A 17,698-nucleotide genomic window follows, 5' to 3' on the forward strand; every position below is an offset into this window, starting at 1 on the left:
TAAAAAAAAACAATGCCAGTAAATCAACGAGACAGCAGAACTTACCTGAGCATTAACAAAACGAATGTAAGTGGGGAAAAACGAAACACTTGACTCTGTTTACAATTAATGTTAACAGACAGAAAATGTAAGCCCAGCCACAAAGTAGTAGTGATAACCTGAATTGTTGGAATTAGACTTTTTTTTTAAATATTTCATTCATAATCAATGTCATGACAATATTTTCTTGCATAATTCAAAACTAAATGACATTTTTATAAATGTCTAGTTATTATTGAACAAGTAGCATAATGTGGTGCTTCACTATTTTGTGGGAAAACCGGGCAGCGGACAGTCACATTTTTTTTTTCATGTCTGTGAGGCCTGGTAAACACCATTATCTATTAACAAAAATAAATTTGTTGTCAATAAAAATTGTTACAGCAAACAATTGAATCTCACTGCAATACCTATTGGACACATATTCACATTGCTCTGAGCTTTTTTTATTTTTGTAAGAATTGTCCCTAACCTTGCTGTGGTCGAACAAAGAATAGAAGATGAAAGAATCCCACAAGGGCCCTTTTGTCTTAAAAGTTGAATTAGTGACTCAATTAATCACTCAGTCTTCACTTCATCATCACAAGTATTACAGAAAGAGTTTAGAGCAGTGATCCAAAGCGCATGCACATATCAAACTACTCTGTAACTTATCCTCACAGATACTTTGAAGGATTTTAGACCCAACGGCAATAATCGCCTCAACAAAGCTGCTCTGTAAAACGCCGATTAGATCGAGATTCCTTCCATTCCTCATAAGGGTCAAAGTTCACCCCCCCCCCCCCTCTCTCCCCTCTAACACAAAAACCTCATCCGCCTGGTTCGCTTTGCTTCACTAACGTCCACAGCTGGAAGGGTAAAAACGTTCTCAAAGAGCCGTCAGAGGGGAAGATGAAGAGCTGCGGGGTGGTCGTTCTTTTGCTGGCTCTTCTCTGCGTGGGCCGCGCTGCTCCGCTGACCAACTGTGACACTTTGCTGAAGCCAATAAGCATCAGCAATGAACAAGTAAGTGTAAACCTGAATGCATGATTTTTGGAGGAATCAATGCTTTGGGCTTGACACAGATGTTGGGGCGCTGGCTGTACATCGGGGGGAGCTCCGACCTCCCGGGAAGTCGATCTCTGGGACATCTGCTCAACAGCATCTGGTTGGACATCCGCGCCACCTCCCTTAGCAACGTCCTCACTATCTTCCAGACTCAGAGAATGTAAACACAATAGTTGTGACACAATAGCAAGTAAACATATTGTTAACTAGGACTTTTCTCTCCAGCTATGGCGAGTGTTCCGGGATGATCTACAACGTGACCATGCAAAACAGCACATTATCGATCGGTGGGCGGACACGAATTAAGATAAGATTTTTGTTTTTGTTTAATGATCCACTACATGGAGTTTTTTTCTCGTGTGTCTTTTTTTGACAGAGCATCCGTTTTACCTAAAGGAAGTGTACCTGCAGACAGACTGTGCAGACTGCCTGGTGGTCTATGAAGAAGTCAAAACAAGCCAAGATTCCTTTAGGAGTCTTCTGCTGTTCAGTAAGACAATATGCAGTGAAATTTATTCATTCAGCTAAGCTTTTTTCTATGACTGACATTGGGAGAGAGAAGAGACACTTGGTTGACTGACGCTTGGTTGATGCTTCATTATTGCTTAGTTGATTTTAGTTTTTGTCAGTTGATTGGATGAAAGTTTTGGTGATGGCTGTTTGGTTGCTTGGCTGATTTTTGTTTGGGTCTATTATTGCAAGGTTTGAAGTTGATTGGTTGAACTTTGCTTGGTTGTTTCTTGGTTGAGTGTGTCTTGGTTGAATGTTGCTTGGTTGGTTGCCCAATTTTTGTTTGAATTGATGGCTGGTTGGTTGATTGAAGCTCTCAGTCGGTGTTTGTTAAGTTGATGGCTGCTTGCTTGATCTCCAGGCAGGCAACAGAGCGTCTCACTTGCCGACGTGGAGATGCTCAAGATGCAAGCAAAGTGTCTCCAGATGCCCTCCCCACTCATGATGGACCCGAGCTATGGTGAGAAGTCTCGGATCACGTAGTCATTTAGTCACCGTCATTACAGACACTATATTATGTCTTATGTCCACAGAAATCTGCCCAGACAACATTGCAACCTCGGATGGACTTGCTGCCTTCAACTCGTTGTTAGAGGCCAAGATGGGACAGCGGGTTGCGAAGCTGCTCGACCAACTTTTTGACTTCTTTATCAACTGATTGTTGGAAAATACTTTTGATAGTATTGTGCTGTTCACGCATCTGCTAGTGTACACGCTCAAATCAAACAAGTAGTGTGTTGCTCTGATTTGCTAATAAAGTTCACTTGTAAAATAATACTTTGTTATTTTCCTTTGAGAGTAATGCTTCGATCAGGTTTCGGCAAACGTTTGTGCTATTTAACAACTTTTTTTGTGGGAGAAAACACAAAAGAAAAACCTGTAGTAGTTGTCAGTAGTTGGTTGCTATGATTTGCTGTTAAGGTTAATAATAATACATATTTATTTATATACAGCACGTAAAACACAACATAATACTTGTGTGCTCTCTGTTTTGGGCACAATAGTCAAATGTTTGCATCTAATATGTAAATGGTACATTTGATGTCATAAAATAAAACATTTAAATTGTAAGTTGTATCACAATTGAATTGTAATAATTCAACATCATTTTGAATGACATCAGCAAAATCAATATAATTACTTATGGACAGGACCCCCACTTTCTGATTGGCTGTTTGAGCTGTGACGTCATTCGGACACTCTATTAGGTATACCGCCATTTTCAGGTGTTCCTAATAACAGGCCACTTCATTAGGGAAAAATCATGGTCAAAGCTTAAATGAAAGTGAAAAGTGCCACACCCAAACAACCCCCCACTTTCTGATTGGCTGTTTGATCTGTGACGTCATTCGGACACTCCATTAGGTACACTGCCATTTTCAGGTGTACCTAATAACAGGCCACTTCATTAGGGAAAAATCCAGGTCAAAGCTTAAATGAAAGTGAAAAGTGCCACACCCAAACAACCCCCCACTTTCTGATTGGCTGTTTGATCTGTGACGTCATTTGGACACTCCATTAGGTACACTGCCATTTTCAGGTGTACCTAATAACAGGCCACTTCATTAGGGAAAAATCCAGGTCAAAGCTTAAATGAAAGTGAAAAGTGCCACACCCAAACAACCCCCCACTTTCTGATTGGCTGTTTGATCTGTGACGTCATTTGGACACTCCATTAGGTACACTGCCATTTTCAGGTGTACCTAATAACAGGCCACTTCATTAGGGAAAAATCATGGTCAAAATTTAAATGAAAGTGAAAAGTGCCACACCCAAACAACCCCCCACTTTCTGATTGGCTGTTTGATCTGTGACGTCATTTGGACACTCCATTAGGTACACTGCCATTTTCAGGTGTACCTAATAACAGGCCACTTCATTAGGGAAAAATCCAGGTCAAAGCTTAAATGAAAGTGAAAAGTGCCACACCCAAACAACCCCCCACTTTCTGATTGGCTGTTTGATCTGTGACGTCATTTGGACACTCCATTAGGTACACTGCCATTTTCAGGTGTACCTAATAACAGGCCACTTCATTAGGGAAAAATCATGGTCAAAATTTAAATGAAAGTGAAAAGTGCCACACCCAAACAACCCCCCACTTTCTGATTGGCTGTTTGATCTGTGACGTCATTTGGACACTCCATTAGGTACACTGCCATTTTCAGGTGTACCTAATAACAGGCCACTTCATTAGGGAAAAATCATGGTCAAAATTTAAATGAAAGTGAAAAGTGCCACACCCAAACAACCCCCCACTTTCTGATTGGCTGTTTGATCTGTGACGTCATTTGGACACTCCATTAGGTACACTGCCATTTTCAGGTGTACCTAATAACAGGCCACTTCATTAGGGAAAAATCCAGGTCAAAGCTTAAATGAAAGTGAAAAGTGCCACACCCAAACAACCCCCCACTTTCTGATTGGCTGTTTGATCTGTGACGTCATTTGGACACTCCATTAGGTACACTGCCATTTTCAGGTGTACCTAATAACAGGCCACTTCATTAGGGAAAAATCATGGTCAAAATTTAAATGAAAGTGAAAAGTGCCACACCCAAACAACCCCCCACTTTCTGATTGGCTGTTTGATCTGTGACGTCATTTGGACACTCCATTAGGTACACTGCCATTTTCAGGTGTACCTAATAACAGGCCACTTCATTAGGGAAAAATCATGGTCAAAATTTAAATAAAAGTGAAAAGTGCCACACCCAAACAACCCCCCACTTTCTGATTGGCTGTTTGATCTGTGACGTCATTTGGACACTCCATTAGGTACACTGCCATTTTCAGGTGTACCTAATAACAGGCCACTTCATTAGGGAAAAATCCAGGTCAATGCTTAAATGAAAGTGAAAAGTGCCACACCCAAACAACCCCCCACTTTCTGATTGGCTGTTTGATCTGTGACGTCATTTGGACACTCCATTAGGTACACTGCCATTTTCAGGTGTACCTAATAACAGGCCACTTCATTAGGGAAAAATCATGGTCAAAATTTAAATGAAAGTGAAAAGTGCCACACCCAAACAACCCCCCACTTTCTGATTGGCTGTTTGATCTGTGACGTCATTTGGACACTCCATTAGGTACACTGCCATTTTCAGGTGTACCTAATAACAGGCCACTTCATTAGGGAAAAATCCAGGTCAAAGCTTAAATGAAAGTGAAAAGTGCCACACCCAAACAACCCCCCACTTTCTGATTGGCTGTTTGATCTGTGACGTCATTTGGACACTCCATTAGGTACACTGCCATTTTCAGGTGTACCTAATAACAGGCCACTTCATTAGGGAAAAATCCAGGTCAATGCTTAAATGAAAGTGAAAAGTGCCACACCCAAACAACCCCCCACTTTCTGATTGGCTGTTTGATCTGTGACGTCATTTGGACACTCCATTAGGTACACTGCCATTTTCAGGTGTACCTAATAACAGGCCACTTCATTAGGGAAAAATCATGGTCAAAATTTAAATGAAAGTGAAAAGTGCCACACCCAAACAACCCCCCACTTTCTGATTGGCTGTTTGATCTGTGACGTCATTTGGACACTCCATTAGGTACACTGCCATTTTCAGGTGTACCTAATAACAGGCCACTTCATTAGGGAAAAATCCAGGTCAAAGCTTAAATGAAAGTGAAAAGTGCCACACCCAAACAACCCCCCACTTTCTGATTGGCTGTTTGATCTGTGACGTCATTTGGACACTCCATTAGGTACACTGACATTTTCAGGTGTACCTAATAACAGGCCACTTCATTAGGGAAAAATCATGGTCAAAATTTAAATGAAAGTGAAAAGTGCCACACCCAAACAACCCCCCACTTTCTGATTGGCTGTTTGATCTGTGACGTCATTTGGACACTCCATTAGGTACACTGCCATTTTCAGGTGTACCTAATAACAGGCCACTTCATTAGGGAAAAATCCAGGTCAAAGCTTAAATGAAAGTGAAAAGTGCCACACCCAAACAACCCCCCACTTTCTGATTGGCTGTTTGATCTGTGACGTCATTTGGACACTCCATTAGGTACACTGCCATTTTCAGGTGTACCTAATAACAGGCCACTTCATTAGGGAAAAATCATGGTCAAAATTTAAATGAAAGTGAAAAGTGCCACACCCAAACAACCCCCCACTTTCTGATTGGCTGTTTGATCTGTGACGTCATTTGGACACTCCATTAGGTACACTGCCATTTTCAGGTGTACCTAATAACAGGCCACTTCATTAGGGAAAAATCCAGGCCAAAAAAAAAAAAAGTTTTGTATTTGTTGGAATATAGTTGATGGTGTTATTATACCGAACGTGTTTGTGTTTGAATTAAAGGTTGAAAAAAAATCTGTTGTGCCGACATTTGTTATTTTGGGGGACACCAACTCAGATAACATGACTCCATCTCAAACCACATTACGAAACGTGTGTCAACAAGTGGCTGAACTTTGAAGCATTGATAAACACTTGAATGGCTAGAGATTTAAACGGTTTCATTCTGGATTAAGCAGCCGCAAGATTTTCACGCAAATCAACACGCTGAGCCAGCCATGATGTTGTTCCTGATCCTCGCTGTCACGTTTCTATCGACAGGCCTCTCGGCCCCTCTGACCGACTGTGACACGTTGACCCAGCAGGTGGAAATCCAAAGTCGCGACCCGGTAAGATACTTCCCTGGATAAGTCAATGAATTTGATCAATTGCGTGCGAGTAATGTTTCTGCTTTGTGCGTTGCAGCTCTTGGGCTTGTGGACGTTTGCGGGAGAAAGTACTGACATGCCAAACTCCCAACTCCTGACAAAGATGTTTGTGGAAAACGTGTGGGGGGAAAGTCTTTCCGGCCAATGAGAGCGACTCCATCTTTGTGTTTCAAGTCCAGAAAATGTACGGTAATTACAGATTACAGTGTTTGGTTCACATATTGAATATTGTGACCTGTCGTGTTTTTGAAAAGGTTGGGCCGATGCTACAGTGTCACTTCAAAGTTGACCTTGGTCAACCACACTCTCCACATGGGTAAACATTCACATTGATCATTTCTTGGACTTTGCGCTAAAAAAAAAAAAAAGTACAAATGGACTTTGTTTCTTTTGTGTGTTTGCATTAGAGCATCCCCTCTCTTCTCGTGAGGTTCTCTTGAAGACCAGCTGCTCGGACTGCATTCTTCTTCTGTCTAACACTACCTTGGGAGACAGCACATACCGTGTTATGCAGCTTCTGAGTAAGAATTACAACTACATCTCTTGATGGACTGTTCACCTCCCACGCGGCCAAAACCGACAAGTTTTCAATAGTCGACCAGAGGCGACGGCCGACCTGTGCTCTGAGGGCAATTCCAACAAAAAGGGTCCAAAATTGAAATGACTTTGATGGTTGCAAAAACACATTCTACAAATATGGCTGACATGCATGGTATTCTTTTAAGGTAGCAAACAAAAGATTAATTGTCCTGTTTAAAGCTGTCAAAAGTCCACTTGAGGGAGAAATGAGTTTTGTGTTCTTCAGCCAGAAGACCAAAATTGACGAGTGCTGAGATTGATGAGTTCAAGAGGCAGGCGGCATGTCTGAATTTACCCCCACCCACCATCCTGGCTGCAGACAAAGGTGAGTTTGACTTTTTCATTAATATGATGTGGAGGCCTATCAAACTCAAAGTGTCCAAACCACTTTTCTCACACTTCAATTCAATGATATAATTTAAAAAAAAAGTTATATAATATATATATATATAAAAGTTTATATTTCTATCTTGAAGCCTAGTTACTACGTATGTGTGAGGGTCGCAAGCTTAGCGTGCTCGAAAAACATACTTTTACCTTTCAGTTTGTTAGATATTACTGGAGAGTTAAATCTTTTTAAATACCACTACTTACTTTGCTTTTTTTTGGGGGCAGGTTTTTGTCCAGATTCATCTGATTCAAAAGACACAGAGACCACTGATTTAACCTCCATCCTCGGTCAAACTGACCCAGATTACATGAGAATATTGGACAAGATGCTCAACAGTCAAAGTGGATTAAAGCTGATTGTGAATTCACTTAGTAATTAAAAAAAAAAAAAAGAATAAAAAGAGACCATGTTGATCCAATAAAATCTTTTCAATCAAAATGTTTTTTTTTTTATTATTGTATTTGTCAATAGAATTAATGTAGCCCCCCCCCCCAAATATTGTTCAAATTGATTAAGAGTCACATTATGATTATGGCCTCAGCTCAAGTATCCATTTAGTCACCATAATTTCAGAAACTATATTATGTCTTACTCTTATGTACACAGAAGTATGTCCAGACAACATTGCAACCTCAGATGGACATGCTAACAAAAAGTGCAAATGATCGTTGCTTCTTTTGTGTTTGCATTATACATGGTCATATATATATATATATATATATATATATATATATATATATATGGACAAATCTCCACGAGTGTGTGTGTGTGTGTGTATGTATGTATATATATATATATATTTATTTTTTTTTTACTAAAAAAGCCTTACTTATATGGACATTTTTTTTCACTAAGAAAAGACTTACAATACATGGTCGTTCAGGGGGCATATGTCAAAGGTCAGTGGTCAAGGATCAGGGGTGAAGGAACAAGGGTCAAGGGTTAGAAGTCAAAGCTCAGGGGTCAAGAATCATAGGCGGTAATTTAAAAAGTAAAAAAAAAAAAAAGTCTTACTATACATGGTCTTTTTTTTTAAAGACTTAAATGGTCATTTAAAAATAAAAGCCTTACTATACATAGTCTTTTTTTTTTTTTTTTTTACAAATAAAGACTGTCTTCCCGGTCATTTATTACGGTACACATATCGGCATATGGGTCATATATACATTTCTCCCCATAAGACACGCGCACAAAATCACAGGAAATCTCTGTGCAGAGTTCAAAATCACAGTCTGAGATCAGTCAAAGAATATTTGCATACTACACCATCATGTGTCCACGCTGCACAAATATCTGCATATTACAAACCCAAAAATACGACAGTCAGATTTATAGGTATCTTATGGCCTCGTAACATGTGACCAGGCAATGAATAGTGAATGTGCGATAGATATAAGACAATACAATGTGGTTGTATGTGTTTACTTCTTTCATGAAAGAGGAATAGCTGGAAGGGGAGGGGCAGGGGTCATACACTATAAAACAAATATTCAAGTACTGTGGTATAACCATAGAGAATACCCTGACTGTGCTACATTTTTTGTTAATGATCAATGATAATCCCCTGAGTGTGACCCACATCCGCACACTGCTTAGTTCCAAGTAGGGATGGGCATTGAAAAAATTAAACTAACCATGTCTACTATGGGGAATTAAATGTTGACTAATACAATCACATCATTGTTGTTGTTTTTTTTCCCCCCACAATGTTAATTTTGCCCATATTCTAGGAAGAGGAGTTAAATGCCCATCCTTACAAATCTTGTAAAAAGCAAACTTTGATAGCAGTACCTCATCACTGAATGTGTTACGGCGGGAAGTCTTACTAAATGTGAACAATGAAGCGATAATCGTGAAAATTGGACATTTGTAAAATCTGATGAAAAACAATGAAAGGTAAGCCCATGACAGCTGTGGCAATCTACACTTAGTTGCATACAATTATCTTATCACCACATGAAGCCACATTTTGTAATTGGCTACTTAAAAAAAGGGAAATAAATAAATCTTTTTTTTTTTTTTTTTTTTTTAAATCAGGGCCACATTCACAGCTGTAAACCAAAAACCGAAAGTAACAAGAAGCCCAATGAAGGCCCACATCCATAATGTGCTTTTACAGTTGACACATGATGACACACTAAAAAGCAGTCCAACGCTCCAAAGTCAAAAAATACATTGAAATGTAGAATTGGCATTTTTGACAAATCTCCACGAGTGTTTTGAGGCAAAAACACGTCAGTTGTTTTGACATGTACTTTTTAACCTCCATAAACACTTGAAGAGAAGTTGCATTTGGTTTTTGTAATGTGAGTAGATAAAAAGATCAGATTTGGCGTCACGTCCTGCAGTAAATTCTTTGTCTGTGAACTTGGAGTGAGTTGTTTGACGTGATTTTAGCTTTTTTTTTTTTTACAGGTACCCTGCCTTTACACTTGCACGACAGCTGAGCGTGTATTAAAAAAAAAAAAAAACTTGTAGGTTTCAGACCACTCAAATTTGACCACTGTATGACTTTGGAGGTTTCGCCCTATTGCAAACATTTCACACAATCACAAATGAAAACAAAAAGATAAAACATAAAGATGTGTTTGGCAAAACAGGAATTGAAAAAACAAAGAGAAGGCTTGCCTTTCAGGGAAAAAAATAGATCTGTGATGTGATGTCACAAAGTTTTCTACAACATTGCTTTGACAAAAATGGTTTAAAAAAAAAAAAAAAAAAGTCATCTCTTTATCGCCTATGTCCTTGTTGCCAGGGCAACTCCAGGCAGGGCATATTTTGTCCCAATGTGGAGTGCAGTCACAACTGTGTGATTGTCTCTTGAGTTCAGGCGATGCACAATGAAGTGCGCTAAAGTGATGAAAGGCGACCAGAAGGATGTCTGCTATGTCCTGCTACACATTTGAAGCTTCCTCTCCACTTTTCCAAAAGCACTGGGGTGTATTTGGTGGGTCGACGCTAGCCGAGATTTGAACAGTGTTCCCGCCACCACGTTCTGCTCCAGTCCGGAAACCATTTTCCAGCGCCGGGCCTGAAACCCACACCGTCATCAGATCCGTATCATACGGGAGCTTGCTGGCTGACCTGAATTCACTCGTTAGGATGCTGGCCTTGTAAACCAAAAGGCAAAGAGAAGACCTCGGCGCCAGAGGTTGCCCAGAAAAGAAAACAAGAGGGCCGATGTCGCCTTGTAAACAAAAAAAACGTTCGAGTGATTCTGGAGGAAAGTTCGTCGGCAGCTCGGACGGCGACGGTTGTCAAGATCCAATCGGCTAGTCGGGTCTGAAGATGGGGATCTTCGGTAGGAATTCTATTAGGATTACCTGACGAGAAATAGTCATTTTTTTTAATGAATATTTTGGTAACGCTACTCTCGGTTTGTGTGAGTGAATGTCTTAAAAAATAAGCAACAGAAGTACCAAAGCTGATTAATGAAAAATATGTTCAGTAGCATAACTGTACTGAAGATGTAAATGCAATTTGTAAGTTGTGATTTTCAGACACTTACGTTAAAAAAATTAAACCAGCCCATTGAAACATTCAAAGCCATTACTCTTAATCAGAGATTTTAGTAAAGCAAGAAATAGGGGGTGTTTTAATTGTTTTAACATCTCATATTAATCGTAATACAGTGATGTCAAGAGCTACAAGTTTGAATTTGTTTCCAAACAACACTCATAACAGCACTCTTGTTTCAAGTCATTATGAAAACACACATGTAATGTAATATCATAAATAGCATAATAAAGAGTGAAAGAAATGATCACGTATTTCTCAATTAAATGTACAATGTGCTGCTCATTATGGTGTGTTCACCTTGGCCAATATAGAATTCAAGTGGGGTTCACATCACTTACATATTCCATCATGTTGTTGGATTCACACTTTCTTTTGTTCAGTCGCCAATGCAAACATAGCTGCAAACAGATAACAAGAAATGTAAATATACTCAATGAAGGCCAAACGAAAATGTGATAGTGATTTAAATAAAACACTGCCCCCAAGAGCCCAAGCCATGCACAGCAGGACCTGGCAGTATTTATTTTCATTTGTTTTTTTAAATTGATATTATTTCCATTTATTATTTGACTTTGACACTAATCAACAACACACACCTTGTGGTAGAGTCTGCTGTTCTCCCACTCTAGAAGTTTCTCTATAGATCTTCTTGTCTGGAAAGCAACAATGAAAAGTGTGCCTGGGTCAAGCCGGGGTGATATTTGGGTGCCCGTTATGCATGCGTGTGTATGCATATATTACCCGCTTGCTGAGACAAATGACAGGCCACAAACTAAAGCCGAGCGTGCAGCAACAGCACAGGCAGCCGCACAGGAGCCATCGTACGTTCACCGGTAGCGTCTTCTTGAGACAGCTGTTCACACGATTGATACTCGCTTTGAACTCCTCAGGTGCAACCTGACAAAGCAAAAAGATGCATGTGTCCATTATATTGCGGCAATGGAAAAATAACAACTTCCCAAACAATGCGTGACACTCACCTTTCCTGTAAGTGCTGAAGGAAATTCTGATTCAAATTTGTTGCTAAGTCCAAATCTGTGAAATTAAGGGCACACCGGGAACGCTGCAGTAAATACCAACAGTCATTACAGAATAATACACAACGTGACCATACAGTGACAATTCAATTTTAGAGTTGTACAGTCTCGTAACAATAAAAAGGAAAACGTTTGCTTTCCTTTTTTAAAAAATTATTATTATTTTAAATACGTCGTGCGATTCAATTGGGGCAATACATGTATTAACTTGCAAATAGATTTAATGCACAGCCCATCTTTTCATCACTTCTTGGGGACAATTCTTGGAAATAAGTATTAAACAGTCATCAAGATAAACTTAAAGCAGATATTGCAGGATTTAAATGAAATGTAAGCGTATCACCAGGGGTCCATGCAAATGCGCTTACCTGAATGCAAAGTATGAAACAATGTTAAAACTTTACCATTTTAACTGCTTGACATTAGCATAAGCACGAAGAAAACGGCCATATATAATGAGTTGTGTGCTTAAAAATGACACAAACAATGTAAAACTACTTTATACGCTCAATGTTGCTGGCAGCTAACAGTGGAGCTAACAGACTTAGCTCGTCCATAGGCGGATGCTAACCAATTAGCATCCTGTTAGCACCCCCCCCACGCTCGCTCATCGTCACGCGACACCGTTTGAACTCTCCCTCCCCAAAATGCCAACTCGCCTCGTTGGCAACTTACACTGTGACGTGTCCGGAGCCTCGCACCACCACCGGATCCGGAGCGTACTTTAGAAGCTGTTCCTCCGCGGCCCTGTCCTCGTCCTCTTCTTCCTCCTCCTCTTCCTCGTAGATTTCGTCAAAGTCCTCCATCATCGCACGCACGGCCCCAAGACGGAGTGCCGCGCTTCCCGGTCGAGACACCACCGGGACGGACGCGAAGCCGCTGGGCTCACTAAGAAGCGGCTTCCCTTGGATAGCGAATTGGACAATAAGGAGGACAAATTCAAAAGCGAGCCGTCCCAACAGTTCACATCTCTCAGCGGCAGGCTCGCAAGCAAATTATCAACATCCGTTGCAGTCGCCATACGACACCGGAAGACCCAGGCGAGCTTCAACTTTTTAAACACAAAACAGAAGCTTAACACTGCTGACAAAAATCGCACTGAGTGCCTTTTCCTTCCCGATGAAAGGACTTTTGATGTTTTACTAAAAATAAAATGAAAATACGCTTATCAGGAAACATTTAATCATATGTTCTTACCTAAACGCAAAAGACAAACACAAAAGTCTGTAAAAAGATGGGAGTCAGATGTCCCTACAAAATAGTAAAATCTTCAAATGGTGACAACTTGGTGGAATTGCCTAATACAAATAGAGATGCACCTTTGTTGTTGGTTAGATGCAGTTAATAAATTTACATATTCTACATCAGTATTATCAAATTATAATTTCATTTCGTTTCTTTTATTGTGAAAGGCTTAAGGGGATATCTTTCACACACCAGTCACCATATAACAACTTTTTTCCCTCGTCCTTTTTTTTTTTCTTCCCCTCAAAGAGAAGGAGCAATTCCAAAATCAAGACAAAAACAAACAATATCAAGACCCCACTTTCCGATCATCGGTAGCCAGTGCAGGAAATGCTAAAATAAAATCCGTAGGGACCTTCTGTGGTATTATTTGCAAAATAAAATCACTTAGCCACTCAACCTGCATCTTAAGTCTTGTTTTGAAAAGCCTAACCGGAAAATCTATAAAACACAAATGTCTCTCTCCAAAACCAAAACATGGAGTAACGTTTGTTTAACCCTGTGGTCATGGTATTATTTTTCATTAATTTACTTATAGGTATACTTCTTAGCTGTATTTTTAATTGAATAATAGTGCTTCATCTAGGATGTGCGCTCCAGCCCGCGATGATCTGAACATCTCTAAACAGTAATAACCTTACTTCCGGGATTCTACGGTCGTTTTCAGACCACTTGTTTGGTCAAACCCGCTGCGTTCTGCTATCCACTGCCATAAAATGAGCGCGAGCCACTTGAGGACCGTCCTCCACGTTTTGAGAGATGTGGTTCCTGGCATTTCGAGTGGGATGTTCCTGATCACCCTCACATCGTGTGCAGTGTTCGCGCTCCAAACCTACTTGGACTCCTCCGAGGGGGGACTCAGTGTTGGAGCGAGTGTTTTTCTCAAAGGGCATGTGCATACACTTTTGACGTACCCATTCTACCACAGAAGCTTCACCCAACTGCTCCTCAGCATCTGCACCATGGTGTTCCTCAGTGGTAGCCTGGAGAAAGGCTTTGGCACTGTCCGCTTCCTGCTTGTGTGCATCCTGATGTCAACAATGACAGGCTTGTTGTACGCTTTTGTGGATCTCCTGCTGGAGAGCAACGGCAATGGACCCACGGAGGGGCTGGTACCTATGGCCCTTGCTTGCGTGGCCCTCACCACCACGCACACAAAAATGACCAAAGCCTTCCTTTGTGGGGTCAGTTTTCCCACCATGGTTCTCCCGTGGGTTTTTGTCCTCATCACCAGCGTCTTCATTCCTCGCACAGTGCTCCCCTGCAACATCATCTCCACATTAATCGGATGGATGCACGGAAGAGGATGGTTCTCCTTTCTGGACATCTCGGAGGCCAAGGCAGGTGTTGTGGAGAAGACGGCACCTTTCCGCTTGCTGAGGAGCATCAGGATGGTGGCGTTTGTCCCAGCTTCCACAGAGGACAGGAGGAAAACACTCCTCCCACAAATTAACCCAACACCTGGATCTTACCCAGTGCAGGCCTATGCGCCCGTGTCAAGCGCCAACTTGGCTGGTAGTAGTTCTACCAAGATGTATGAAGGTTGGTCCAACCCTGCCAGTGCAGTGTCTGGACCTAATCTTCATGTCTCTTCAGCAGGCCTCGGTGGGACAAGTCAGGAACACGGCTGCGTGCACAGCCATCACGGTCACAGCCATCTATAGTGGTCTTTTGTTTTACACTGTGAGCTGTATTGTAATATTCAGCCTTTTTCTAGGAAACAATTGAAACCTTCTGTAAACACAGACAGAACACTTCAAGCACTTTGGTTTAATTGATCCTTTAGCAAAGATGTCATTTTGTGTCACATGATCACTGAAGTACATTGTTACACACAACTACTCATTCGTCCCAGGTGTCTCCATAGATATTTTTCTTTGCTGCAATTTGAAGAGAAAATTATTTGTAAAAAATCCATTAAAAAAAAAAAAAAAAAGGTTTGTATGTTTTTGTTTACCGCTTTGTGTTGGTCTTTCTGGCTCTTTTACAAGGGGTGTTTTGAGCAGCGAGTCAGCCTTCTGGGTGAGTGTGACCTCGTAGTTCTCTCGATTTTTTTGCCGCAAGTCCTCATAGAGGATGGACTTGCTCTTGGGTCCGTTGTCTTCCTCGGCTGCAGATGACAGTTTGACACAAGACGTTATCAACTCATATCAAAATACTTCATGTTTGTTTGCACTACCTCGCATTGCTAGTCAGGCATCCATCAGTGATACTCACCTGTCATATTAAAGTCATCTGCTCTTCGCATGGGAACAGGCGATTCTGGACTAAATCCATATTCATGTTCGGTGGTGGAAGATGGCGTCTCCGCTGGCTGGAAATTGGTGTCAAAGCTCTGACGGTTGGGATCATTCATCTCTGACTGACCACCTTGGCTAGAAAGGAAACCACAAAATGCTAATAGAGGCTTCCTTTTGAGCTTTCCTTCTTATCGTGCGACGTTGGTGTTGGTACACACATCTGTGGAGACAGTCCCGTTCTCTGTCTCAGGGCTTCTCCTAGAGGAGAGCTGTCCAACCTCTTGAACTTCTCCTGACACGTCTTCATATATGACATCTTACCTCCCAAGTAGCCACAGAAGCCGGCAACTGGGAACACAGCAAAGACGCAGCCATCACAACAAATGCTGCATTCCAAAAATGCTGGATATTTTGAAATAGCCATCAAAAACCTTTTGGTGCTAACAAAATGCAAAGATTAAGAATTATTTGAATTCTTGTTGAGATACCTTTTGATAGCGACAGCCATTTTAAGAAGCAGGTTGCATTTGTGTTAAACAAGAAAACATTTACATCATCTTGTCATCAAACTTACAGGCCACTTTTGGAAGCGATCCAAACCTTGGAGATCCAGAGAGAGACCCTAAATGGAAACAGAATTTATTCTAATTGCCATCCATGCATGTTCCATAGGAGCATATGAATGTGGTCATACCTCTGGCAATCAGGGCTTGAGTGATGGCCATGCTCACCACAGAGAATGGTACCGCTGTAACATAAGCATTATTATTTTTCATAACATATTTTTCACAACATTATAGCACGAAAATGATTAGATTGATAGTATTTGTGCTGGAAGGAGATTTTGCTAACTGTGGGAAAACACAATTCGAGTGATACACAACTTGTTACTTACACCTATACCAAAAGCTTTCATTGTTGCATTCCCTGAACACCCTCTTCTCCTCTTCGGTGGGGATGTAGTCTGTGCCCAGGCGCGTCTGCAGGGGAGAAACTAAATACTTTTAATCTCAATACAGCATTAATGATAAGTCCGGCAAGTGTTAACGCAGTTGAGGGGGGCCGCTAGTCTTTACTCGGAGCTAACAGGCTAAACATGTTAGCACATGCGAGGGTCGGATAATGTTTATCGGCATGCTGCTAACCTGTGCTCCTTGATGCCGCCGCTCCTCATTAAAACCCGAGGCAGTGGATGACATATTGACAAAATAACAACACGCCTCGTATCCTTCAATGCATGCAAAATAGTAGGAAATGTTTTGAAGAGAACTCCAAGACAACCGTCGTGTGTACTACTCGGTACAATGTCACCGCAGACTGTGACGTAACCCGGAAATGAAAAAGGTGACATTTGTGGAGGTCTTTCAGACAGTGGTTCACAAATCAAAATCAAATGAATTGATAAATGTTTTGAGACGGAATTTCACTTGCGTACATTGCATTGAGAAGATTAAAGGTAACAAATATATATTCTAGTTGTCAGTTCATGTATCAGAAAGTGTTCACGACTGCCCTCCAGTGGCTGAATAGGTCACATGCACAGGTTCATTCAAGACTGGCCACGGGTCTAAAAGGGCCTGACTGTGCCATGGTTGTTTAAATGTTCCTTGGAATTGACTGGCGATGGGTCCAGTCTGGCTCACGACCCCCGTGGGGACAAGCGATACATATATTGGATAGATGTATGGATGGGTCCAGTCTGAATCTATCCCTTGCCTTAAATTAGCTGGAATGGGCACTCATTTTCCAGCGACCTCAATGAGGAGAAGCACCAAAAAATAAATGTGTGGAAAATTGAAAATGGGCTCCTGTAGAATATTTAGATTTTGACAGCTAATATGAACAGATGAAAATCTGCAGTAGTACAGTATTGCACCTAGATGCCGCTATTACACTGTTTGGAAATGTCAAAGGACTTGACATAGCTACAAACGTTCTACAAGTGCAACCCAAAAGGCTAGAAGAAACAGAATTCAATCCAGTCTAATCCATATCCTCCTGAAGTAGTTCTAAAAACAATAGGGTTGGCCTAATAGCCAAATTTGATCAAATACACAGGACAAAAAACAATGTAACATTAAATAGGACCAAATAAAACCCCCACAATGAAACATTAAATAAGATTTGAAAACAAAATAAAATACAGTTCATCAAAATTCTTATTCGTATATTCCACAAAATAAGAATGGGCTTTTTTTTTCAAGCACTTCTAAGATAAGTTTTAGAATAGTCACATAAAACTATTGCAAACTATGTACATAGCTACAATTCTCATAAAGTAAAAGATATCCATCTGCTGCAGCACCTGGATGACAGAGATATCTTTGTTCTAATCTAAATAAAAATCTTTCAAGTGGAACTAAAAAGTATAAATTTAGCACACTGTGATGTTG

The 17,698-nt window shown here is 40.8% G+C and overlaps 4 protein-coding genes and 1 pseudogene across 5 annotated transcripts; 3 read left to right on the top strand and 2 right to left on the bottom strand.

The window, feature by feature from the left end:
- Window positions 1-857: 857 nt before the first annotated feature.
- Window positions 858-2,371, top strand: LOC147057023 (uncharacterized). The gene is made up of 6 exons (XM_085912367.1): window positions 858-1,044; window positions 1,104-1,246; window positions 1,312-1,373; window positions 1,463-1,576; window positions 1,958-2,056; window positions 2,130-2,371. The coding sequence occupies exons 1-6, from the start codon at window positions 931-933 to the stop codon at window positions 2,252-2,254; spliced, it is 657 nt and encodes a 218-aa protein (XP_085768493.1). The 5' UTR covers window positions 858-930; the 3' UTR covers window positions 2,255-2,371.
- Window positions 2,372-6,050: 3,679 nt separating this feature from the next.
- LOC147057024 (uncharacterized) lies at window positions 6,051-8,076 on the top strand (annotated as a pseudogene). Its single transcript, XR_015066034.1, has 6 exons — window positions 6,051-6,255; window positions 6,332-6,478; window positions 6,549-6,610; window positions 6,702-6,815; window positions 7,100-7,198; window positions 7,489-8,076. The product of XR_015066034.1 is annotated as an uncharacterized LOC147057024 (transcript).
- A 1,579-nt stretch (window positions 8,077-9,655) lies between these two features.
- chic2 (cysteine-rich hydrophobic domain 2) lies at window positions 9,656-13,005 on the bottom strand. The gene is made up of 6 exons (XM_085911898.1): window positions 12,496-13,005; window positions 11,764-11,818; window positions 11,525-11,680; window positions 11,380-11,436; window positions 11,122-11,181; window positions 9,656-10,587 (listed from the first exon to the last, which is right to left on the bottom strand). The coding sequence occupies exons 1-6, from the start codon at window positions 12,627-12,629 to the stop codon at window positions 10,537-10,539; spliced, it is 513 nt and encodes a 170-aa protein (XP_085768024.1). The 5' UTR covers window positions 12,630-13,005; the 3' UTR covers window positions 9,656-10,536.
- rhbdd2 (rhomboid domain containing 2) lies at window positions 11,304-16,952 on the top strand. The gene has a single exon (XM_085911894.1). The coding sequence runs from the start codon at window positions 13,782-13,784 to the stop codon at window positions 14,727-14,729; it is 948 nt and encodes a 315-aa protein (XP_085768020.1). The 5' UTR covers window positions 11,304-13,781; the 3' UTR covers window positions 14,730-16,952.
- Window positions 14,801-16,643, bottom strand: unm_sa25545 (un-named sa25545). Its single transcript, XM_085911897.1, has 8 exons — window positions 16,451-16,643; window positions 16,201-16,285; window positions 16,000-16,053; window positions 15,880-15,927; window positions 15,524-15,653; window positions 15,283-15,440; window positions 15,023-15,175; window positions 14,801-14,945 (listed from the first exon to the last, which is right to left on the bottom strand). The coding sequence occupies exons 1-8, from the start codon at window positions 16,502-16,504 to the stop codon at window positions 14,908-14,910; spliced, it is 720 nt and encodes a 239-aa protein (XP_085768023.1). The 5' UTR covers window positions 16,505-16,643; the 3' UTR covers window positions 14,801-14,907.
- Window positions 16,953-17,698: the final 746 nt, after the last annotated feature.

The sequence above is a fragment of the Syngnathus leptorhynchus genome, chromosome 5, assembly GCF_054491065.1.
Source record: "Syngnathus leptorhynchus isolate UIUO chromosome 5, UIUO_Slep, whole genome shotgun sequence".
NCBI classification, from domain to species: Eukaryota; Metazoa; Chordata; class Actinopteri; order Syngnathiformes; family Syngnathidae; genus Syngnathus; species Syngnathus leptorhynchus.

What these genes read in the sequence shown, in the direction of transcription:
- LOC147057023 (XM_085912367.1), top strand. Translation starts at nt 931, where the DNA reads ATGAAGAGCTGCGGGGTGGTCGTTCTTTTGCTGGCTCTTCTCTGCGTG. An exon ending in TAAGCATCAGCAATGAACAA is followed by an intron (nt 1,045 to 1,103) that starts GTAAGTGTAAAC and finishes GGCTTGACACAG; the next exon opens with ATGTTGGGGCGCTGGCTGTA. An exon ending in CATGATGGACCCGAGCTATG is followed by an intron (nt 2,057 to 2,129) that starts GTGAGAAGTCTC and finishes TTATGTCCACAG; the next exon opens with AAATCTGCCCAGACAACATT.
- chic2 (XM_085911898.1), bottom strand. Translation starts at nt 12,629, where the DNA reads ATGATGGAGGACTTTGACGAAATCTACGAGGAAGAGGAGGAGGAAGAA. An exon ending in CTTCAGCACTTACAGGAAAG is followed by an intron (nt 11,681 to 11,763) that starts GTGAGTGTCACG and finishes TTGCTTTGTCAG; the next exon opens with GTTGCACCTGAGGAGTTCAA. An exon ending in CCAACAACATGATGGAATAT is followed by an intron (nt 10,588 to 11,121) that starts GTAAGTGATGTG and finishes ATTTCTCGTCAG; the next exon opens with GTAATCCTAATAGAATTCCT.
- rhbdd2 (XM_085911894.1), top strand. Translation starts at nt 13,782, where the DNA reads ATGAGCGCGAGCCACTTGAGGACCGTCCTCCACGTTTTGAGAGATGTG.
- unm_sa25545 (XM_085911897.1), bottom strand. Translation starts at nt 16,504, where the DNA reads ATGTCATCCACTGCCTCGGGTTTTAATGAGGAGCGGCGGCATCAAGGA. An exon ending in TCAAGCCCTGATTGCCAGAG is followed by an intron (nt 15,928 to 15,999) that starts GTATGACCACAT and finishes GTTTCCATTTAG; the next exon opens with GGTCTCTCTCTGGATCTCCA. An exon ending in ATCGCTTCCAAAAGTGGCCT is followed by an intron (nt 15,654 to 15,879) that starts GTAAGTTTGATG and finishes CTGTGTTCCCAG; the next exon opens with TTGCCGGCTTCTGTGGCTAC.